The sequence below is a fragment of the Salminus brasiliensis genome, chromosome 21 (assembly GCF_030463535.1).
Source record: "Salminus brasiliensis chromosome 21, fSalBra1.hap2, whole genome shotgun sequence".
Taxonomy (NCBI): Eukaryota; Metazoa; Chordata; class Actinopteri; order Characiformes; family Bryconidae; genus Salminus; species Salminus brasiliensis.
Window position 1 is genome coordinate 26,655,775 of NC_132898.1, and position 24,652 is coordinate 26,680,426.

The following is a 24,652-nucleotide window of genomic DNA, read 5'->3' on the forward strand; positions in this document are numbered from 1 at the left end:
CTCTCTTGCTCTCTCTCTCCATATCAATAAGCATTCAAAGCTCAAAGAGTGAATTTGAACTTGGTCTTTTTTGTTCTCTGTGCTCCTAAATCTAGTTTGAAAGCCATGACTTCAGACAGCCGTTGCTCTGCTAAAGCGTGTTGGACTGAACTTGTCGTTTGTGTTGAGTTGTGTGTGCGTGTGCGTGTGCGTGTGCGTGTGCGTGTGTGTGTGTTATGTGTGTCTTTGTGAGAACGCTTTTCTTCTTTGTCGGCCTGTTGGTTCCCACCGGAGCTTCGTGGGCACGCCTCCCCGTCCGAGGCCTCGCAGGACAGACACACACTTCCTTAAAGAAAGCTCAATGAAAACACTACACACACACACAGATTTCCCAATTCCACACACACTTCTGCGTCTTTGTTGTTGTGTTCGCGCACTCTCTCACTCTTCTTCTCAGTTCAGTTTGGTTTATCGAATGAGCTTCACTGGAGTGACCATATTAAGGCCCAGTTAGACTTAATGCTTAATGCGGACTACTGTCTGATATCAATCTGATCTGACGTGATTTTTGTGTTTCTATAAATAATACAGTCTCACAACCTAGGTTGTTTAACACTCTGCAGTGTTTAATATCTTAGAGTCCAGTCTTACTGACCTACCTGACCATTCAGCTCCCAGTTCATTTACACATCGGCAGCCTGATCACTTAGCCTGTATGCATTAGCATTAGCATTAGCCTCTTCCTCGGTTCTGAATGTGCCGTTCAGAGCTGGTTTAGAACCAGAGAAAGGAGTGTGGTTCTCTCGCTGGTAGAACATTAGAGCATTTCAGCCATAGTTTGGTTTCTAACCAGGCGTAATTCAGCAGTAAAGTCGGGATGGGCGGAACGGTAGATCTTACCATATGGATACAATGGGATAAAATGTTGTAAAATTTCTTTGTCATTGCAGAACCAGCTTCAACCAAACTGGGTGGTTTTGGCAGCTCTGACAAAAACAGCAGAAACTAGACCAACATTTTCTAGAAGAGGGGCGAGTTTAGATCCTTCTTTTCCGACAGATTAACTAACTCACTCACTGACCTGCTGCTCGGAGAGCCGTTTGTTGTAGCTGCGTCACGTTTACAGCGAGGCTCCGAGCTAACTCTGGGGACAGAGCGTGTCGGCTGCCTGGCAGTGTCACGTCGGCGGCAGTTAGAAAGAGGCGGTGGCTGGAGAAGGAAAAAACCTTCTTTACTTTCAATGGATGTCAGTGGAAAAGCTTTTATTCTAAGCTCATTTTGGAGAATTTCTATTGGTCGATTCATCGTGGAATTTTGACACAATATAAAGAACAGATGCCAGATTCACATTTTATCAAAAAGTACGAAAATAACTAGTTGGAGATCTAAGGTCTCTCGCGCTCTCTCTCTCTCTGCGACATGCTTCTGGCAGACATGGCAGTGAAACAGCGGGGGATCAGGGGTCCCTCAAGTTTGGGAATGAGAATAAGGGTCTCTGTTTTGGGACCCCATTAGACAACCCCCCCCTTTTTTCCCCAATGCTCCTTTCTCCTCCTTTTCTTTTGTTCATTCTTCCTGTCTGTCTTGCTTGGTTGCCCCCACCCTTCTCTCGTCCCACGGCCTGTCTCCCCCGTTTGATGTGCTAATCTTTTTTTTACCTCTGTGTGCCACTGCTGAGAGCTTTCTCCTTCCTCTCTCTTACCCGCTCGCCCCCAACACACACTCTTACACACTCCTGAACTCGTTAATACGTCTCCCCTTTGAGGAGGCCTCCTCTCTCTCTCTCTCTCTCTCTCTCTCTCTGTTCTCGCAATTCTGTGCAGCATTTAGAGTCTGTAAGTCAGCAAGTGAAATCTCGGGACTCTCTTGCTCTCTCACACTTTCTCTCGCACGCTCTTGCTCTCTCGCCCTGTGTGTATGTGTGAGATGGGACAGTTCTAATCTAATCATGGCTTTAGCGTGTGTCCTGGGGAGCTTTAATTGGAGAGAGAGAGTTAGAGCCCCTGCCCAGGGTGATCGAGAAGCGGAGGGGACCAGGGCCCACCGTTAACAAACCAACACTCATTTAGGCTCAGCCAGGCAGAAAGAAAAGGAAACTGGCAGCTGAGAGAGAGAGAGCGCAAGAGAGAGAGAGAGAGAGAGTGCCAAAGTAAAGCAAATGGGGGGAACTGTCAAACTGCAGTGAAAGGGGGGGGGTTCCTTCACAGTTTGAAAAAGGGTCTCTTAGTGGTCTTACTGGCACCCGCACAAAGCAGCCCCCCCCGCCCTTTGTCTGCAAACCATTTGTCCCGCTGCTTGTTTAGATATTTAGGGTTTAATACAGTGTCTGAAAGCAAGTGGTTGGATTTGCAATGTTTGGGAGGCATGCAGGAGGGAGGGGGGGTTATAAATACACTACATGTCCAAATGTTTGTGGACACGCCTTCTTTTTTGGGGGGGGGTAATATTTTTTGGGGTAAAATTTTTCCCCTATTCACCTCCTAATTTGGACCCACTCGTTTGTAGCTCCCCCTGGCTTTAGCAATGCTACCGACACTAGGAGGGACTTAACACATCTCCTCCAATCCATGAAAAGACCCTAACCCACCACCTTAGGAAAATCATTGGGTCCCCCAGCTTTACTGCACCAGCTAACAGACAATTGAATGAGTGATGAGGGGAGAGAGCGCCACCTACCAACCCAATGAGAGAGCACGGCCAATTGTGCTCTCTCAGACTCCGGCCGTCGATGGTAAAGCGGCATGACTTGGATAGCTTGGATAGAACTCGCGACCCCCAGGCCGTAGTGGTAGCGCATTAGCCCGCTGAGTTAAAGAATGCATTTAGCTACTCTATGTTGTGGCACTGAAGCATCTCAAGATGAGTTGCCGTTTGAGCCCTTTGAACCGCTTGAACCGGAGGCCCAGCACTGGCCCCTCATTGGCTCGGTTGGGGCATGCCCACTCTCCAGAGTCAGACTCAGTGTTATGTGCCCATGTGCCCAAACCTGCCAACGGATTCAGTGTGCTGATGGATTCCAGTGGCTGTGTGTGTACGAGGGTGTGTGTGTGTGTGTGTGTATGTACACTGCAGTTACATTCAGCTGTCCTACATTATGCATGCGTTAGCCTGTGCATGGTGTTCCTCAGCCTCATGCTTTCACAAAGGAAGGAATGTGGTTGGCTGGCAGAAAGAACACAGCGTGGGGGGGGGGGGTAAGTAGAGAGGAAGGGAGAGAACTTTTTAGACCAGGTGTGTGTGTGTGTGTGTGTGTGTGTGTGTGTGTGTTTTGTACATTTTCAGGATAAAAATGCCCTGACTACTTTGTTGGACGACCAGAGGAAACACCAGGCTGACCTCCAGGACAGACGGAATGCTCATTTTAATCTATTTATTAAGATATAAATTAAGATTATGATCAGGATTTTTAATGCTTATTGTAGGTAGCTAAATATTAGGAGTGTAGCAATACAGTGTGTCAGATTGTAGTTCAGTATGAGCCGCTCAGCCAGGGCATTATTTGAGATGTTGGGTGTTGGTATTTTGTGAAGGATGGGGGTGGCAGCCAACCTAGCATGCCCTTTCCCAACAAACACACTCCTAACTGTGAAGCGTGGGGGTGGCAGCTCCGTGTTGTGGGAATGCTTTCCGGTGGATAGATGGTGCAAAATACAGGGAGAGATCCGGATCGCAAACCAACCTGCTTCAGACAGCTAAAAAACACTGTGTGTGTTCAACCCCACAGTGTAGATCCAGAGCCAACTCTGTTCTCCTCCATCTCACTGTTCCATCTCTCTCTCTTGCCCCCTCTCCACAGGGAGCTGGACCACAACGACATTTCTGGAACAATTGAGGACACCAGCGGAGCCTTCGCGGGCCTCGACACCCTCAGGAAGCTGTGAGTGTCTTACTTCTCTCCTCCTTTCTTCTCATGTCCACCCTCGTCCCAGCCCCTTCACCCTACTTAGTCGTGAGCGTCTGATGAGGGGGTTTCACTCTGTCCGGGGCTGCTGGTTGGCTGTTGGTTGTCAGTGGTCTGTGCAGCAGTGTGGAGCGAGGTCTCAGACAGGTTCAGGGTTATTTCTCCTCTGGGTTCAGAGAGTCGCACTCGCTCACTCCTCTAAACTCCTAGCTTCATATGCAGACCTGGAATCAGCTGGGGGACCTGCATGTGGATGGTGGAGTCTCAGTTTAGTCTCTCTCTCTCTCTCTCTATCTCTCTTCTTTCTGTCTGTTTTTCTGATCTTTCTTTCTTTTCGTCTGTCTTTCTTTCTTACCTTCTGTCTTTCTTTCTTACCTTCTGTCTTTCTTTCTTTCTTTCTTACCTTCTGTTTTTCTGATCTTTCTTTCTTTCCTTCTGTCTTTCTTTCTTACTTTCTGTCTTTCTTTCTTACCTTCTGTCTTTCTTTCTTTCTTTCTTTCTTACCTTCTGTTTTTCTGATCTTTCTTTCTTTCCTTCTGTCTTTCTTACTTTCTGTCTTTCTTTCTTACCTTCTGTCTTTCTTTCTTTCTTTCTTTCTTACCTTCTGTCTTTCTTTCTTTCTTTCTTTCTTTCCTTCCGTCTTTCTTTCTTACCTTCTGTCTTTCTTTCTTTCTTTCTTTCCTTCCGTCTTTCTTTCTTACCTTCTGTCTTTCTTTCTTTCTAGTAATTTTCTTTCTTCCTTTCAGTTTTTCTTTCTTCCTTTCTTTCTTTCCTTCTTAAATTTCTTTCTTTTAGTCATTCTTTCTTTCCGTCTTTCTTTCTTCCTTTTTCTTTCTTTCTTTCTTTCTTTCTTTCTTTCTTCCCGTCTTTTATTCTTTCTTTCTTTTAGTCTTTCTTTCTTTCTTTCTTCCTTTCTTTCTTTCCATCTTGCATTCTTTCTTTCTTTTTTTACAGTCATTCTTTCTTTCTTTGGTTCCGGCATTCTTAATTTTTTTCTTCCTTCTGTCAAAAGAAAGACAGAAGAATGGATTTCTTTCTTTCTTTCTTTCTTTCTTTCTTTCTTTCTTTACTATTCTTTCTTCTATTTTCCTATTTTTATTTCATCTTCCTTGCATTCTATTAGTAAGATAAATTAGATGTTTGTGATTCGAGCATAAAACCTGATGTGTACAGTGTGAGTAGTCCTGCTCAGTGGTCCGAGGGGTCCTGTATCCTCTCCTAAGCCATGTCTGAGAGCTGAGTGATGCAGAACTGTTCTGTGTAGGAGGTTCTAAGAAACTGAGGTGATGTTCTGGTATTCCCCTCTGGCCCTGCGGTTCTGTTGTCTGATCCTGAGAGGGCGTGAAATGGGAGGGCAAAGGGGTGTCGGGGCACATCAAACGCAACCCCCCCCCATCCCGCTCCTTTTATCGTGGACGCTTGGTGGAAGCTGTCCGGTGATGCGCAGCTCTGGCAAAATCCCACTAGAAGCAGTATTCCCTGCTGGACAGCCCACTGACCCGGCCTGGGAAAGACAGAGAGCGTTCCAGAAAAAAACGACATCAAAGAGCATTCCGCTTGCTTTGTGCCTGTGGACGTTCCCATAGGCCGGAGCGGATGAGAGGGAAGTGTGTAGCATTAGTGGCCCACCGAACACGTCACTGGCGCTAATACCCCTGCATTTGTTCCTGCCGCTTATTATTTGGATGTTGATGGGATTGGGAAAATACCCATCAGCCCTTTCTCTTCTTACAGTGTCCCACAGAACTGATTCACCTCCAAACTGGATGGCTTGTGTTTTTAATCCCATTTTTTATAGAGTGGATTGCTGGACATTTAGAAATGTGCTTAATACACTTTCATAACATGCTAATGAATGCTAATGATCGGTAATCAAATTAAATAATTTTAATTATTTTAAAATTAATAATAAGAATTATTACTCATGCTCCAACATCGAGGAAAGCCAGTAAAGTTACTCTAACAAAAGCAGGATCAACTCTTTTTTTAAAACCCTTGATTTCAGTAGAAACCATGAATAATGAACCGGTGTCCCAATACTTTACTTTTCAATTAAAAATGCTAATATAGCTATAACAAGTCAAAGGTAATTAGCATGCATTCAGCTTTTGCAGTGCTAACTAAATTCTACTAACTTTATTGGTAAACTCATAAAGCACTTCAAATAAATATGCTAATGTAGCTAAAAACAAATAAAGGCCAATTAGCCTTTTTTTCAGTGATTGCAGATCCTTAAAAGGTTCCATGGGTAAATATGTAATTAGAGTACTTCAAATGTAATTGCTATTGTTGCTGAAAACAAATTAAAAATGCAATAAAGAAACAATTTTACCATTTTACCTGCCTTTTTTTGTACTGGCAGCTTTGAAGGCTCGAATTATGTCACTTGCTCATTGTGAACAACAGCAACACAACAGCAACAGCAGAAAAACAACAGCAACAGCAGAAACAAGCAGTTACACTGTACCATGAAATTCTTTGCAGTTCCTCCATTTACCGACATGGTCTTATAAATATTAATATAAATAGAGAGAGACAAAATAAGTACAATAATATGTATATATACACTCTAAAGTAAAGCTAAGTGAAAGAAAAACACTAAGTAAAAAGGCTAAAGAATGCAGTACAGAGTAGAGTTGCATGTGCATGTGTAAACTGCATTGTGCAAGTACAAAAGTAAACAGTATTGGTATAACAGAGCAGTGATTATATGTAGTGGGCTCATATTAATGGGTGCATGTCAGAGTTTAGCCAGTTCAGAGTGGAAGACTGGTGACGTACTCATGGAAAATGCTTAAAAATAGGATGTTACTCTTTAAGAAATGGTATTTTCTCATAAACCAGGTTAACAAGAACATTTGAATGAATAGCTTTAAGCTTTGTAAACGCCGTCATTAACACCTAATAACCATAATGCATCTCATCAAACATACTGGACACCAATGGCACCAGTTTTGTAGAAGTGCTTACATGGTTTTCAGTTAACCTCTCTCCTCAGCCGCCCTCTGAGTCAGGAGATCAGCATTGCTGGGTTTGCCTTTGACTTCGTAGTTATGTGGGGGACTGAAATCTTCCAATACAGAGGTCATATCCCTGATTCAAGAGCTGTGTGTGTAGTGTGTGCAGTGTGTGTGTGTGTCTGTCTGTCTCAGGGGCAGCTTTTGAAGAACGAGTGGGATTAGCCCCCTAGAAGGGATCAGGCATCTTGTTCTGCGTTTGAACCGCAGCCCATGACAAGGCTGCTGTTTATTACTCTACAAGCTGCGAGGCCTCGTCCCGTCACTGAAGCCCCCTTTCATGCGCTCGGGCCCCGCCCTGTCATCGCCGCTAAAATTCTAATAAAGATAAAAGTGCACTTTGAAGGGCGGCGCTGGAGTCCCAATCCCATCCTTTGCCCTCTTACTAATCTCTACACAGTTCAAATTTCCAATACTTCCCAACCTCCCACCCCTCAATCCCTTATCAGATTCAGCCTCACTAATTGCACTTTCTCTCGCCTCCCCCTCCTCCCTCTCCGTTTAATTTTATATATTATATATGAATGTTTCTTTTTTTCTAATTGCAATTTATATTTTATTTGAATGTATTATTTAATGAATATTTTTTATAATATATTTTATATTTTATTAAATTGTATTTGTTCATTATTTTTCCTTTTGTCCCATCCTTGTCCATGTTCTCTCTACCGACATCGCCTCCGTGTTTGGAAAATGGCAGAACGCTGTTTGGAAACAAGATCAAGTCGGTGGCCAAGAGAGCCTTCTTGGGCCTGGAAGCCCTTGAGCACCTGTGAGTATCCCACAATGCAGCGCGTGTCCCAGCGCTTTCTGCCAAAAGCAGATGCTTGAGAGGGCTGCTAGCAATTTAATAGCGTCTTTGTAAAACTAGAAGAGTGAGGCCGCTTGCTAGGCCAGCTGCTCAGAGGCCTGCTCCAGCCAGCTTCAACTTCAGCCTGTTTTCTTCTGCTAGACGAGCAGTTATTGAGCATGTGGGCCGTTTTGTCAAAGAAATGGAATTTATAGACATGCTTCAGTGAGTACTGGGGTGTGTTGGAGAAGCAACTTCAGAGAAAAGACTAGAGAATATAGAGTCCTTATAATATAGAGCCTTTAGAATACAGAGTCCTTTAGAATATAGAGCCTTTAGAATATAGAGCCTTTAGAATATAGAGCCTTTAGAATATAGAACATTTAGAACATGGAGCCTTTAGAATATAGAGCCTTTAGAATATAGAGCCTTAAAATATATAGAGCCTTAGAACATGGAGCCTTTATAACATGGATCTTTTAGAACATGGATCCTTTAGAACATCGGGCCTTTAGAATATAGAGACTTAGAATATAGAACATTAGAATATATATTCTTTAGAATTTAGAGCTTTGAGAATATAGAACATTTAGAACATGGAGCCTTTAGAATATAGAGCCTTTAGAATATAGAGCTTTTAGAACATAGAGCCTTAGAATGTGGGGCATTTAGAACATGGGGCCTTTAGAATATAGAACTTTTAGAATATAGAGCCTTTAGAATATGGAACTTTTAGAATATAGAACTTTTAAAACATAGAGCCTTTAGAATATGGAACTTTTAGAATATTGAACTTTTAGAATATAGAGCCTTTAGAATATAGACATTTTAGAACATAGAACCTTTAGAATATAGAGCCTTTAGAATATAGAACCTTTAGAATATAGAGCCTTTAGAATATAGAACCTTTAGAATATAGAGCCTTTAGTATATAGAGCTTTGAGAATATAGAGCCTTTAGAATATAGAGCTTTTGAATACAGTCTAGCCTAAATGCTGGATGTCTCTTATATTGTCTGGTAAGGAAATGTGTGTGTTGATGAAGGAGAGAGAAAATGTGTGTACATCAGGCAGGCTTGTGTGTGTGCCGGGAACATTCCCATGTCCTCGCTGTTCAGTCTGAAGGACCCTTGTTTAATCTCTGAACAGGGACCTGGGGGAAAACGCCATTCGCTCCATTCTGCCAGAGGCCTTCAGCAAGATGAAGAACCTGCGCTCTCTGTAAGTCATGTTAAAGGAATTGCACTGTTTCTAATCGTGGATGAAAGGAAATAGCCACCAATTAACATCGCGCCTGTCTGCGGTTACTAACGTTCATTCTGACGGGAGTGTTTGTGTTTCTCACACATATGCAGATATTATATCACACACTCACAGAATGACGTTTCTTCCATGAAATGACCGTCCTCTCAAGGCTCTGACAAAAAAGGCATATAAATGTGTTGCAAAATTGAACAGTTTGTTTTTTTGCTTTTTCAAATAAAGGAAAAATGCTGCATTAAAAATGTCCTTTCCTTTTTTCTTTCTCTAGTGAAATCCTGAGCGATAGTTTCCTGTGCGATTGCCAGCTCCACTGGTTTCCCGAGTGGGTGGTGAAACGTGACATGCAGATGGGAATTCAGGCCAAATGCGCTCACCCAGAGAGCCTGAAGGGTACCAGCATATTCCAGGTTCCAGCTCAGAGCTTTGTGTGCGGTAAGCTGACCCATCATGCTCCTAGAGGGTTTACTTTCTATAGCCCTAGCTATCTAACTAGCATCTTGCTAGGTGTCCTGACGACCTGCAGTTTAGATTATTAAAGTCAGCATCGATGAGCCTTAGTCACCCAACACCCTGTTGCCGTTTTGTGGTCTCACCCCTGCTGGGCTTCTGATCCAGGAGCCTCCAAAAAGCTTTGCTTAACATCAACCTATTGGTACCATGCCTAATGCCAGGCGTGAGCTAGAGGGGTATAAAGCCCCCCCAGCATTGAGGTGTGGAGCAGTGGAACTGTATCCTCTAGTATGTTGGTGCTCCATCCAGTACTTTTTAAGTAACATATGTGTATTTTCTGTAGATGACCTGCCCAAGCCCCAGATCACTGTCCACCCAGTGCCGACGGCGGCCGTGTTGGGGAAGGACGTACGTCTGACCTGCACGGCGGCCAGCAGCAGCAGCTCCCCCATGACTTTCACGTGGCGCAAGGACCAGGAGACTCTTCGGCAGACCGAAGTCGAGAACTTCGCCCATGTGCGGTCCAGTGACGGAGGAGTGACAGAGTACACTACTGTCCTCCATCTCAGGGACATCACCTTTGACCACGAGGGGCGCTACCAGTGCATCATCTCCAACCACTTCGGCTCCACCTACTCGAATAAGGCGCGTCTCAGCGTCAGCGGTAGGTTACACTCCGCAAGGTCCTCTAACATCAAAGTACCTTGAATAAAGATTGCCCTGGAGATGTGAGGCTATTGTAGCTAACCATGATCTTGAACAAACTTCAAACGTGTCTTGGCTAGTCTCCAACATTTCGAGCTAAGGGGAAAATTGTGCAAATTTGATTAGGACTCTCTGGAGCAGATTACAAATTGAACCTATTGGCTCCATGCCTAATGCCAGTTGTGGGCTAGAGGGGTATAAAGCCCCCCAGCATTGAGCTGTGAAGCAGTGGAGCTGGTGTATTCCATCCAATACTTATGGGATGAGTTGGAGAATTGGGAATGAGGTGGGCTGGTGATCATCCAACATCCTGACCTCTCTAACGCTACTCTTGTTGCTGAATGCAAACAAATCCTCACAGCAATGCTCAGAAATCTAGTAGAAAGCCTTCTTCGCTGGACAGTAGAGACAGTTCCTCCAACAAAAGCAGGATGAACTCTTCTTTAATGCCCTTGTTTCTGGCCGAAACAATGAATGAGCAGCTGTCCCAATACTTTTGTCGATATAGTGTACATCTCATGAGCTTCTATTCAGAGTATCCTGGATAGAGATTAAGCGGTTATTGCTCCCTGGCCACTTTCTCAGGGAGGGATTAGGAGGAACTTATTGTTCCATATGTGAAGTTTTATATCCCTTCGGCTTTGTAGTGTCCCAGACTGATTTGCTGGAGTGAGGAAAAAAGAGCAAAAGGGAGACATGCTCAAGCTTCAGAGCAGAAATGTGATTAGTGTCTGTTTCCCCCTTTCTCCTGACCAGTCTCTTCACACACTTTAGGAATTTGGAACAAATTGATTTAGCAGAGTTCCAGTGCCCACAGCGGCCCAGTGTTACATGCTCTGTCTGTTTGTCCAGCAGATGCAAATTAATGGCCTTCAAACGTTTCATTTTATTTATTTCTTGTTTTATTTCTTGGTTTCATGCCTGCCCCGACTCGTTTCCCAAGCCGAATTAAGTTAGCCACAGCTGTGAATAGCAGCTCTGTTGGGCTTCTGATTCAGTTAGTTTGGTGTTTTATGCAGTTAGGTCGAGGGGAATAAAGTGGACCATGCCTAATTCTCTGCTTTTTTTCACCTTTCTTCCTGCACGAACACACAGTGTTGCCGTCCTTCGTGACGACGCCCCGCGACATCACCATCCGGGCAGGCACCAAGGCTCGTCTGGAGTGCATGGCTAAGGGTTACCCGCCCCCCCAGGTGGCGTGGCAGAAGGATGGCGGGACGGACTTCCCAGCGGCCCGCGAGCGCCGCATGCAGGTGATGCCCGACGACGACGTCTTCTTCATCATGGACGTGAAGCCAGAGGACATGGGCGTGTACAGCTGCACGGCCAAAAACACAGCAGGGATGATTTCGGCCAACGCCACGCTCACTGTACTGGGTAAGAGTGCCACCTGCACCTGGATCTCCATGATTGCTTTGTGGTTTTATCTTTTTGCCTGTAGTGGTGAGGCTTCTACGTTTGTATAGTGAGTGAGATAATTGTGACTTGCTGTGATTAATTGATAGTAGAGCTGCAGCCATTAGCCATCAATCACTGATAGCCACTAATTATCAAGCGTAAAAACAAAAGCACTCTATAATGTTCAAATTGTCGCTGTCCTATCAAACAAAAATCGAAGAATAGCCCAATAGAACAGGTCTGATGTTAGATGGTATGAAATTTTGCTACTTTAATGTACATTTAAGTTGTAGGACATTCCCGGCTTGCATTTGAATTTTTTTAAATATTTTTGAAAGGTTTTTTAATGAGACACGAAGCCATACTAACAGATTGCAGTACACATCCGAAAGTTCAGGGGGCGATGTGGCTACAGCATAAAAGACGTCCTTATTTCGCACAGAGGCTGTGACCAAAATTCATCATGATTGATTGAGTACGTCTTTACTTATTCGTAAAGCAGAATTCAAGCACGATTATGATGATGGCACTACAATTTCCCAGAATTCTCTGGTAATTTCTAGTGAACATCAAAGCTCACTATGAGCTAAATGTGGACCAGAATGCATTGCGAGTCTCTTTGTTGCTAAGCAACAGACAGCACAACAAAATAGAGCCATAATCAGACATCAGCAAACGATCATTAAAAGCCACTGGATGCCGTGAATTTCCCATGAACTTTCCCACTTAGTTTCTTAACAGTTGGAATAGGTTGCTCAGCAGCATCCCAGTCAAAGATTATTCCATGAACAGCACAGTGCTTTTACTTTACTAGTTTGCATGTGTGTGTGTGTGGAGATGTACACACGGTTCAGACGACCAGACACAGGATGAGGAAGTGTCCGAATTCGCTTTTCTACCATTACTTACTAAACTACACACAGTCCTCCTCTTTATAGAGCAACATTAATGAGGGAGTAGGGATTCCAGTCACAGCCAGAGATGGAGATTTGAATGAGGATGGCAGAGAAGTCAAAGGAACCTGCAGAATGATGATAGTGGATAAATTGATTAATCAAATAATTATCAGTACATTCATTTATTATAGCTCAAAATAAGGTTAGAGAGAAAGTGTGATCAGTTGTGCTCATATTACGGCAGTGAGTGACGTGTAGTATGATTAGTATATAGAGACTAGAACCTGAGACCAACGAGACCCAACAAAATATCGGGTTTCGGGACTATTTTTCATTTACAGCCTCAGGTTTAAGGCGTTAAGGTTGATGTTTTTGTTTTTGTTAGCTCTCTCTCTTTCCCTCTCTCTCCCTTTCTCACATTCTCCTCTATAGCCTAGCTGCTGTCTGAGTTGTGGGCTCAGCTCATGTTCAAGTTTCAAGTTGAGCAGTACCACTCGGGCCTGATCTGGTCAAGTCTCAAACTCATGAGTCATGGGTTGGTTTATTAGGGCTTCTCTTTCATGCCCATGCAGACCCCCATCTACCTGATCCATCTAACCATTGCCTTCAGAAGTGCTTGGATCCTGTGGGGTTTGGTTTAGCGAGAGAACGAGAGAGCCTTGTTGGGTTAGTGTAGAGAAAAAGAGAAAGAGAGAGAGTCCTATTAGGTCTAAAGCTGCTGGGATTTGGGTAATTCCAGCGGCACGAAGGAATGTTTTTATATATATTTTTTTTGTTTGGTGCAGCTGTGGCCCTGTGTTTGGGGCCAGAGGTGAAAGGTCAGAGAGGGGGTCACGGAGAGGCTATGGGGCTTAATCACTGGGATATGAGAGCTTTTCTCAGGCTGTAGCACAGCCGCTTTACTCAGCCACCTGCAGGAATAATAGACGCACAGGAAGTCCGATTTTCAGCTTTTCCCCCACTTATCTGGTTTGTCTAAGTTTCTTCCTTGAAGGCTGAACACATGGGATTTTTTTTAACCCCAGCGATGTTTATATATCGCTTGTATGGCTTAAAAAGAACCTCTGTCTCGAGCATTACCACCTGCTGCCTTAATGCAACTGAATGCAGTAGTACAGCAGCAAATCAGATTTACACAAATTTTGTGTTTATGACAAATTCAGCAGGAGGCATCTGTCTGTTTTATGAATAACGCTGTGTTACACAGTGTCCGAAACCAGTGTACATGTACAAGGCAAGCGTCAGACACCAAACATGTCTTGGTGGATAAATTACTTTCAATTTAAAGGGGAAACTAGTGTTGCCAGACTGTTTTAAGAACAGTATTTGTGAAATTTGTGAAAACTAAGTGCTACATACTGGCAGGGGCAGGGGTGGGCAATGAGGACCGGAGTCCCAGGACAGCTTGAGGCCCCATGTTACCTAGAGCACTGAGTGAAGAGATAATCTGGCCCTAAACCTGAAAAATGTAGGCGGGTGCACAAATCCACTAATTATAGATGAGTGGCAAGCGACAGACACACAAATCCACCAGGTAGACATGGCGAGAGGCAGAAGATGAGTTACACCACCTTACTACATAGCCTTGTACCTTCATATGTGAATCACTTGCAATCTCAAGATAAGATGCAATAGAAAGGACGGGGTCTACAGATTCAGGAAATGTCAGATGTCATGCCAACAGAAAATAGGTGATTCATCATTATGTATATATGTATATATATCAAGGGTCAACCTGGTGGAGAGGCTTGCAGAGAATGTGTCAATGCATTGCTTATGGGTGCATCTCGTCGATGTCGCACACAAACCTGCCATCTTCAATAAACAACAACTGCCAGATTCACATTATGCCAAAAAGTGAAAAACTGGAGCCACAAGGTTTTTGTTTACATGTTCGTTTCCATTCGATTCACAGAGACGCCCCACCTGGCGCAGGGCATGGAGGACCGCAGCGTTGTTGTCGGAGAGACGGTGGCCCTGCAGTGTAAAGCTCTGGGGAGCCCACCACCCCGCATCACCTGGCTCCGAGGGGAGGAGCCCCTGCGCCCCAGCGATCGCCACCACTTCACCCCCGGCAATCAGCTGCTGGTGATCGGCAGCGCCATCCTGGAGGATGCCGGACGCTATACCTGCGTCATGTCCAACCCGCTGGGCACAGAGCGGGCCCACTGCAGGCTAAGCGTGTTCCAGCGGCCCAGCGGCCCCTGCACCCTGTCATCTGGCCCCAGCACCGTCACCGTGGGCATCATCGTCATCGCTGTGGTGACCAGCATCGTAGTGACGTCGCTGGTATGGGTGTGCATCATCTACCAGACGAGGAGGAAGAGCGAAGAGTGCAGCGTTAACACCGGTGCGTGGTGGAGCCTCAAACACGGCTCGCTGTTTTTATGTTTGCTTACATGATGACTGTCTTGTGTCTCCATTCATCGTCCTGTAGGTAGCTTTGGCTATTTACCCATAGCTCAATATGAAACTGTGTTTTTTCATTCCTTTTTCAATCTTTCTTCATCCAGACGAGACGATTGTCCCTCCTGACGTCCCGAGCTACCTGTCCTCGCAAGGGACACTCTCTGAGAGGCAGGACATTTGTATACGAGTAGAGTCCAGTGGAGGCTCCCAACCCACTGGACACAGAGACAGTAATGGTAAGCTGCCATTACTGAAACTTCAAGAGCCCATATCTGGTCGCACACTTATCTATGATTTACTCATGATTAAAGCTCAGTTCCTGTCCCTGTCCCTGTCCCTGTCCTAGAAAGCACCCCAAACTGAGACTAACCTGACACACAATATAAACTGAACTTGAGTTGGAAATCGGTCAGAACATCAGATCTTCTCTCTCTCTGTGTTTCCCGCAGGAGGCTTTGACATTCCGGTGGTCTGCACAGACTGCATGGAAAACAGCACCACCTACTCCAAACCATCAGACTACCTCCCCCAGGGGATAGCGCCCCCTTCAGGTCCGGAGTACCAGCAGGCTCAGCCTCCCTCAACCTTCACCAGCCAAAGGCCAGGCGACACACACTGCAATGGCACACCCAACGGGGTCAGGAGAGACCCCCAGCCCATCTTTCCCAGCAACCACGATAGGTCATCACACAAGAAACAGAATGACAGAAAAGGTATAACTAAACAAACACGAGTGTGATCATTTATATACAGAATATACAGATTAATGTCTCACAATCAGAGGGAGTAGGTTGGCCAGTAGCCTACAAGTTTTAAAGGAAAGAAAAAACACCCAATACAAGAGAATATCAGAAACCTTCTACTTCTTACCAGTCACGCTTCAGGTCCAGCCACAAACCCCCACCTCCGTTACACAGGCATTCAAAAGCATCCCGCCATGAGAAAAGCTCACGAAGGCATATTTTTACTGATGTTACTCCTCGGCTTATGAGCTAATTCATCCTGTGATATTGCACTTATTATTCAAAAATATATAAAAATGAAACTTAAAATTGCATTTCATCTATAAATATCTGTGAACCCAGAAAATCCTTTGATGTAGGAATATGTTTATAATTATATTTGATCAATATGTGAGCCACTAATACAGGTTTAAGTCATTCAAAAATAATCGCAATATAAATCGCATTGGCAGATCGTAATTAGATATTTTTTTCAAACCATTCAGCCCTACTTAAAGTCCACAGAGAATACGGCAGCATCTAAGTGGAGCTAAATATGGAAATCTTTTTTTAAAAAACTACATTTTAATCAAATAATATTAAGGGGGGAAATGTGTTTTTTTTTATATATATAAAAGATATATATGAAATTGTGGATTTCTAAATGGGGGGAAAAACACTCAAATGCCCCTCCTTACTAGCAATGAGGACAGACCAATTAGAGTTCACACTGATGGCTCCGTGTACGTTTCATTGCCCAATATCCGACTGTCAGACTTTGGATGAGAGTTTGATTCATGAGGATCCGCCCTCAGCTCATAAATCAATAGAAGTGTTCTGCTTCCATCAACAGCTAATGAAAGCTTCAGGCAGGTTCTGTCCTGTCCGCAGGTATGATGGAATGATTAGCTCAGCTCGGTTTTAGGAGCGTGAAGAAGGTGTGTGGTCACATACAGCATTCCGTGGCCTCGGGGCCAGATGGAAGAACCTGTGACTTTGTGAAGCTTCTTTCTGCCTGTCTGAAAATTCAGGTCACTTTAGGAGGGCTGAATTGCCATGACTATATTTGAAATATTGAAATATTATAAGATCTCTAGAAAGGGCTAGAGTGCTGTCCACAAACATGTGGACACAGAGTGTATTTGTTTTAATATTAACAGTGAAAATGGCTAGATAAGGCTAGGCTAGGTACTTTTCCTAACTGTCCTGCTGGGTTGTGCTGTTACGAGTGAATGGGTAGACTTCTTCCTATCTAGCTATTGAGTTAAAAAAAAATTGCGAAAGCTCAAGCTGCTGATACTGTGTTGACAAACAGAACAGTGTAATGCTGTAATCAAAATGAATAAATGTCAATTTAATAGGAACATTATTTAAAAATATTTAATTGTTAATAATTAACGGCAACATCTGAACAAGTGTCCTGACTCTTCTTGCCTTTAGGATTTTTGGCGAAAAAGACGGGGGCAGCGAGCTCTCCATCAGCCGACGAAAGCTACCATCACCAGACGAAGCCAACGTCCCTCCCCCCTACCCACACAGACACTGAATGCGGGTCTGAGCTCACAAAGACTCTGTTACCCAACGGACACACACACGCGGCCAGACCCGCCCAGAGTGAGAGCGCCCCCTTGAGGCGGGCCAGTGACTAGCACCTGGCCACCCTGGCTAAGACTTTCTGTTGTCGTTGTTATTATTTTTATATCCTCTTTGCACTGCGAACCGCTACCTCAAACCGAGGGGCGCAGATCGAGCTGGCCCCGCGCGTCTGAATGCAGAATCGGGGCGTCCCGGAGTTTGAAGGCGAAGCTTGAACAGGGGCGTTCGCGCCTCAGTGCGAGCGTTACAGCTGTACATAGTTTTAAATCCTCCCCAGGGAGGCTTGGTTCACCGCTCAGAAATGTGACTTGCATTTGAAAGCATGCTAATGTAGGGAATACTGTACGATAGTGCTATAACAGTGGACTTTGAATTGTACATAAGAGTTTTCATATATATATATATAAATATAAATATATATATATATATATAAATTTATATATATATATATTATTATATAACTTTTACAGAAGAGTATTTGAATTTATTCTGTGCATGGTCCGAACGGAGTGATGCTATTTTTCTCTCTTTTTACGAACCTCCCGAGCTTTTCCCGGTATTCAGCCCTGGTGCCTTATAGCATGAACAAACAATCTGTGAGACGTCTGTATTTTTATTTTTTTTATACTGTGTTTTACTTTTTCTTTTCATGAAATGGAAAAATCACTGCACTTGAAGTTCAGATAAGCCCTATAATTTTCATCTATGGCCTTATGACACGTTTCATATTTCCTGGTCTTGGCATTGAGCTGCTCAGGCCCAGTACGGTACAATAAGGGGGAGCAAAGGGCGAACATTTTTCAGCACTTTTGTGTGAAGACGGTTTTGTTTCGAACATTTACTGATGTTCTCCGTCAGATTTATAGGAAAGTCTGAATTTCCGACGAGAGGAAAAACCTTTGCGTTCACAAGAACACACACACACACGCGTGCACACACACTAACGTTGCCGTTAATCACTAGCATACTCGTACTGAGTGCTTCCGAAAGGAGAAGCCAACACTGCTTGGTTGAGGTGAGGCGAGTAGGCTGTGCTGCTTCATGAAATGCTTCCAAAGCAGTCTTTCGCAGTTTAGGCCTACAGGAACTGTGGCTTTAGTCGCTGGCGTAACAGAACCTCATTCGTAGAACATGGTTGTTTAACAGTTTTTAATGTACAGTACTGTGGAAAGGTCTTAAGGCTCATTTGTGCTCCGTATTAAATACGGATACGGATATGGATACGGATGGGGCGTTCTGTCCGTACTCTGCGCTCATTTCGTGCGCATTCTCTGAAAGCTTACGGATACGGACTGAACGGACCAGTACCACTGGAAATCATGAGGGCAGTGAAGCCAATAGTTCAAGCGAAACATGACCACTGCCATATAGACACGACAAAGACAAAACTTTGGTCAGAAAAGAAATTTCCGGCAGAACTGTTTGTTTTGACACCGTTTACAGCCGTTTACATCGATGCTGCTTTTGCCTGTTTTGTTGTACGAAACGCTCGTCTCTGAACTACCCTCTAGTGGACATTTTGCTTAACATCCATGCAAATGTAAAGGACGCAGAGAAGTATGTGGGCAGTGACGGTTAAATCGTTTTGAGAGGGATGTATTCATTTTCGTACCTTAAGGGAGTATAAATGAGCTTATATTAGAATAAATACAGATAACAAGCATCTCATAAGCTGTCCTCATTGAATTGGAGGACAAACACCTGGTGCATCCAATCGGCCCTTCATTAAAGGTCATAGTCAGGAACCAAACCTGTGTTCTAACTAAAGCATCACAGCAGTCACACAAAAACCTAATAACTCCATTTATGTTGTCCAAATGTCCTGATGAATGGACCAGTAGAAATTCTCCAAAGTGACTTGGAATCAATTCTTTTTCCATTGACTTCCATTGAAGGATTTTTCCCATTCACCATTTTGGAGGTAGACGTTTTTTTTTACGTGACTGTGACGATATTATTTATCAGATTAACTGGATTATTATCAACAGCTAAATAGTTGTAAACACTTCATGACTTCTGCACAGTGCTGTACATTCATATAAAACATTTTTTAGGGCGTTTTAGGATTTTCCAAGGACTTCGGGACTGTTTTCTGTTGGTCCATTCATTCTTAAAATGTCCACAGTCGTTTAGCTAGTGTTTTCTAGCTAGCATTTTCAAATAGTGTGGGGAAAAAATAAAGCTTAAAAATGAAGTTATGAGGTTTTGACATGGAAGTGACTAATTTTAAGGTACAAACCACAAGATGCTGCTTCTCGTCACGTTATGGTTAAACTGTGGTACATTTTAAACTGTATTTCTGTTCCGTTTTTTTATTATTATTATTTCATTGACTGCATTTTGTAACACCTATGAGGGACAGTGAATGTGGGGGGAATAAAAACTAACAGACTGTTAGTAATAGAGAATAACGCTGCCAAAACGACAAAAGGGAATGATAAAACTCACTTGGTGATGGTTTCCTCAGAAGGAAAGGCCAGTATCTTCAGCAAACACCATTAGCTTATGCTAACTCCACTTGGCGCCATCATCGGGTAGACTCTCTGAACCAAATAACAGATAAAAGGTAAACAGCTCTTAAAGTCTGTGAAGCTTTTTGCTTTTTTTTTAATGCCTAATGTACCAGTGAGATATTACTGCTACCAAACTGAGGGAGTAATTCATAGCACAGGATAGCGGAGTTAGCCGGCTAGCATGAGGCAGCATTTCAGAGGTAGCTGGCTGGTTTTTAGTCAGAACTGGTTTACAAAGCTGGGTTTTTCATTAAGCCAGCTGGTTTAGCACCGGTTTATCAAGGTTGCCAGAGTTGGCCAGCTAATTTAACTTTGAGGGAAGTTGTTGTTGCTGCCTCAAAAAGTGCTACCAAGAAGGTCTAGAGGTTTGTGGCTGGCTAATTCTGTAGCCAACATGGCTTCATGAAAACCTCTTGAAGATGCTACAAACATGGGTCACCCTTACTCATTAATTTATTCAGGCGAACTGAAACCGCTGTACACTTACAATGCTAAAGACGTTGAAATGTTTAACATGGCAAGTGTCTATTAAAGTCACATTTTTGCTCTTTGACTTTTGTTGTCTGAATGTCCAGGGAGAACACCTTGCAATGTCATCTGTAAACTGACGCTAATCAGACAGATGGGGCTCGAGGTTCATCATGATGTTTTTGTACCATGGAAGTAACAGAGGTCAGTAGAGGTCAGAGTAGAGTCCCCTAATTACACCATTTTCAAGCATATCGTCCAAAACAGCAACAGAAAAAACACTGAAAGGAAGTCCATGTCCATGTTTTAGTCATTTCGGAGCGTTTCTATTGGTCCATTCATCATAAAATTTCACCACAATATAAAGAGCACCTGTCAGATTTACATTATTTCAAAAACTGAACTCAAAGAAAAAGGATTTTATGAGCAACAGTAACAAAACGAAGGAAGACGAATGTACAGCCTCAACACCACAGGGTTAGCTTTTACACCGAGCTACAACTAAAGCCTTCCATTGAAAACAAGAGAAATTGATCATTTTACGTGACAGTTTATCTGTGACAGATTCACAGATCAAAACTTTAAACACTGATGCTAATTTATTAATTAAATGGTTATAATTGAATAATTCTGCAGCAACACAAATGGCTAATTGCAGGCTGTTTAAAAAACATACATTAATACATAATTCTATCTTGTATAACTCTGAATCTGCTATATTTTGAAATATAATATCGCCTGTATATCCTGTAATTAGGGTAATGCAATGATATGAGCTTTTAACAGTATAGAAACTGTCTCAGAAGATATCACAGTTTTATGGTATCACAGTGCACACTATTCTTCTTCTTCCTATTATTATTAATATTATTATCAGATGACCCTTAAAGAAAGGACAATTAAAGGTTTTCTGATTGAACAAATGCTTTACTTTAGTCAACAAAACAACATAAAATCTGTTTTTAAAAGGAAAGTATATGTAAAAAAAAGTCTCCCTTTTCATAAAATAAATTAATAACTGAAAAAGAAAGCTGTGCATAAGGTGGAGTTTTTATGAACTTTTTTAGTAGTATACATATTTACACACACACTAATATAGACACACACACACTATATATATATATATATATATATATATATATATATATATATATATATATATATATATACACACACCCAAGACAACAAAAAATGTCTTGTTTGTGTGTATACATACATTGTATGTGTGTGTGTATATATACATATATATAGTCAAATATCTGCTAGTGGTGCCTTCTATCCAGTTCCACCCCAGGTCTGATCGACCGATTAAGCTTATATGGACTTCATATCAGCTGGATAAAGTGTGGCAGATTACAGGTGGTGAACTAAGCCAGTGTTTAAAGCAATATCTGAGGGACACACACAAGTCTCAGTGTAAAACCCTTTTAATGTCACAATCTCATCACACACACACACACACACGATCAGGATGGCATGTCCATCTGAAAAAGGTCTGCGTTGTAAAATCCCCGGAACCCAGGCAGTTAAACCTAATATGCTGTGCATCGATAGCCAGGAATGCAAACCGCTGGGTAATGTGATCTGGTGGTGGTTCCTCAAGCACCAGGTGTGCCAGCTACAGCCCCCAGAAGGCCACTGCAGGGTCCTCTCCTGGTATGACCTGCACCCAGACGCCTTGGTTCACGGGCTCATCGGATTTGTCCATTTCTGCAGATCTAAGATCAGTGTTGTGGTGAGTCCGTCTAGGAAGAGCGACCCTGCGCCAGATCCTACGTCAGCCTGATCCAGCCAGTCCTCCACAGTGTATCTGACTACAACAGCATCCAACGCACTTTCTCGTAAGCCCCGAGGAAGATGAAGCCACCCATGCTGATGAAGGTCACCCTGGGGATGCTACCAGCAAACAGCCTGCGGGGGAGATGAAAGAGAGAGACGGAAAGACAGATAAAGCGGGTAGTTCAGCACAAAGGCCTGCTTCTGCAGATCATGTTAGAGGCACTGGACTGTGAGACTGTGTGAGATTAGGGTTATTCTGTGGGTGGAAAGAAGGCTTTTTTGAGAAAGTTTGGTTTCTGAGCTTCACCAGAACGGAAACAACATGGCGTCGCCAACATGAGTGAGTGTGACTGAGTGGGTGAGCAGAGTGAGACCTTTTGGTGAATAGAGTGAGATTTTCATGGATTTGGAGTGAGAGTGAAGTAAGAGTTTCAGGCAGCTGGAGAGAGAGTGATAGTGAGAGAAGCTAGAGTGAGAGTGGAGTGATATTTTCAGGTGGCTACATAAGAGCAGAGTGACTTTCAGGAGGCTTTTAGAGACTAGAGTAAAAGTGGAGTAAGATTCCGAGGTGGCTCAGATTTTTTTAGAGCTAAATGAGTGCTTTAGGTGGCTGGAGTGAGATCGGAGTGAGACTTTGAGGTGGCTGGAGTGAGATTTTGAGGTAGCTAAAGAGAAAGTGGGGTGGCAATTCAGGTGGCTTGAAAGAGAGTGGGGTGAGATCTTCAGGTGGCTGAAATGAGGGGGAGGGGGGTGATATTCTGCCAAATAAGGAGAGCTAAATAAGTGCTTTAGGTTGCTGGAGTGAGAACGGAGTGAGATTTCGAGTTGAGTGGAATGGGAGAAGAGTGAGACTTTTAGGTGAAAGTGAGATTTTCAGGCAACTGGAGTGAGAGTGACGTGGATATGTCAATTAAAGCAGCATTATGTCAGAACTGGTACTTCATACTCCGGAGCTCCCCCTAGAGTTGTGGAGCGAAGTTCATTTTTACTCCACTGCAGTAAATACAAATCATGTTTTGAGCGCCCCCTCATGGACAGCTGCACTTCTTGACAAGCTGAGAGATCCAGAACCACCACTGAAGGTAAAGAGGCCTGTGGACTGAGGCAGTAGAGCAATACTACAGGAACAATACGCAGCGTAACACAGTTCTGGAGAGAGGTCTCGAGCAGCTCCACCCCACAATCCCACAGTGCAGTAGCAGCATTCCAGCCCGGAGTGGGAATGACAGAGACACTATTCTTCCTGTTACTGTTCACCACTGTTCACCAAGCATCACCATGATCCTGAAGCTGCTATTTTAAGGTAAAAATGATGCATAATGTTGCTTTAATACAAACAGATGGATCAGGTGCATCAGAAGAGCAGGGGTTCCACAACACGGGGAATCCCAACACCCTCAAAAATTCCCAGACAGGGAACCAGTTAAAAACAGGCACCAGTATAAGAATGATCCTGGCTTCTCGTCTTCGGTGAGGCGGTTGGATTTGCTCCTCCGAGCGTCTAAAATAAAGCGTGTTCGGAACGGCGCTAGTTGTTTGGCAGCTTTAGGGCTGATGGAGGAGGAATGTGTGTTGATGTTGGAGGAGCTGGAGGATGCGCCAGGGGCTATGAGAGTGAGCCGTCCCCCCGGGCTCTTTTCCACGCAGCTGCTTTTGGTATTAGCGCCGGCCCTGGGGGCCTCTCTGCATGACGGATGGCCAGATGACATTCACACACGTCCTTCAACCATCCAGCAGCCCCCTCTTCACTCACACACACACACACACACACACACACACACACACACACACACACAGGCTCATTCTTTCTTTCTTTTCCCACTTCTCTCACTTTCTGACCCAATCTCTTTCACAGAATCCAGGCCCATCCACAGCAAGTCGCTTTTCCTGACTGATAGGGGTCTTAGAAAACCCAGGTCTGACATTTAAAATGGTGTCTCAGACCCAGGGTCAAGTCAAGTCCTTATAGCAAAGCCTGTTTCGGAAAGAGGCCACCTTAGCAACATGACCATCAGGGCTTTGAGGTGGCCTAAAGGTGGCAGAGGTAGGCTTGGGAGCAGAGGGTTGCTGGTCTGATTCCCCAGGATCCACGGCTGAGGTGCCCTTGAGCAAGGCAACTAAGCTTGCTCAAGTAAACAGTCTCTAAACAATCCAAAGCCTTGATTCTCAAAGCTCATTCAACACTGGCACTGCTGTGTAGTCCAGACTAGACTAGACCTAATCCATGTTTGGGAAAAATCGTCTCCCATGACTTTACTCTGACTCAACCCCGCCGGTCTGCAGGCAGGCTTTGGTTATAACGGCCGGTGGTTAGCATTCAGCTCTTCAAATACTGAGCACCTGTGGGGGACGAGGGGGTTGGACAGAGGGGCAGTTAGAGGTTTATGGTCCTCTATTTAGAAATAGGGTCACAAGTGGTGTACCCACTAATACATAAATTTTGTCAACTGCAAAGCTGTACAAGGTGCCAAGCATGTCAGAGATTTCTCCACTATGCCAGACATTCACAGAACCCAGCGTTTTAGCATGCTTCTGTCGGATCATGTGTTTTCCAGAGCTGCTCATATGCTCCATATGATATGTATGTATGTAGGTATGTATATGTGTGTGTGTGTGTGTGTGTGTGTGTGTCTGACGGAAAACTGAGCTAACCTACAGGACCAGCAAAAGGATCCGGACTTTATGTTTATGTGAAACTGAAGGAGCAAAACCATTTCTTTGTATTTACTGATGACTTAATTAAATATAATTAGGCTTTAGTATTTAT

At 43.8% G+C, this 24,652-nt stretch overlaps 2 protein-coding genes across 2 annotated transcripts in view; one reads left to right on the forward strand and one right to left on the reverse strand.

Moving 5' to 3' along the window:
- lrig1 (leucine-rich repeats and immunoglobulin-like domains 1) overlaps positions 1–20,171 on the forward strand; it is a 59,540-nt gene extending 39,369 nt beyond the window's left edge. Inside the window, exons 9-18 of the mRNA XM_072665780.1 lie at positions 3,776–3,856; positions 7,598–7,669; positions 8,836–8,907; positions 9,218–9,381; positions 9,743–10,063; positions 11,200–11,481; positions 14,314–14,748; positions 14,912–15,043; positions 15,257–15,520; positions 16,970–20,171. Coding sequence (XP_072521881.1) covers positions 3,776–3,856; positions 7,598–7,669; positions 8,836–8,907; positions 9,218–9,381; positions 9,743–10,063; positions 11,200–11,481; positions 14,314–14,748; positions 14,912–15,043; positions 15,257–15,520; positions 16,970–17,178 — 2,032 coding nt within the window. The 3' untranslated portion in view covers positions 17,179–20,171. The remainder of the gene's footprint in view (positions 1–3,775; positions 3,857–7,597; positions 7,670–8,835; positions 8,908–9,217; positions 9,382–9,742; positions 10,064–11,199; positions 11,482–14,313; positions 14,749–14,911; positions 15,044–15,256; positions 15,521–16,969) is intronic.
- A 1,217-nt stretch (positions 20,172–21,388) lies between these two features.
- slc25a26 (solute carrier family 25 member 26) overlaps positions 21,389–24,652 on the reverse strand; it is a 72,537-nt gene continuing 69,273 nt past the window's right edge. The window contains 1 exon segment of the mRNA XM_072666081.1: positions 21,389–22,017. Coding sequence (XP_072522182.1) covers positions 21,921–22,017 — 97 coding nt within the window. The 3' untranslated portion in view covers positions 21,389–21,920.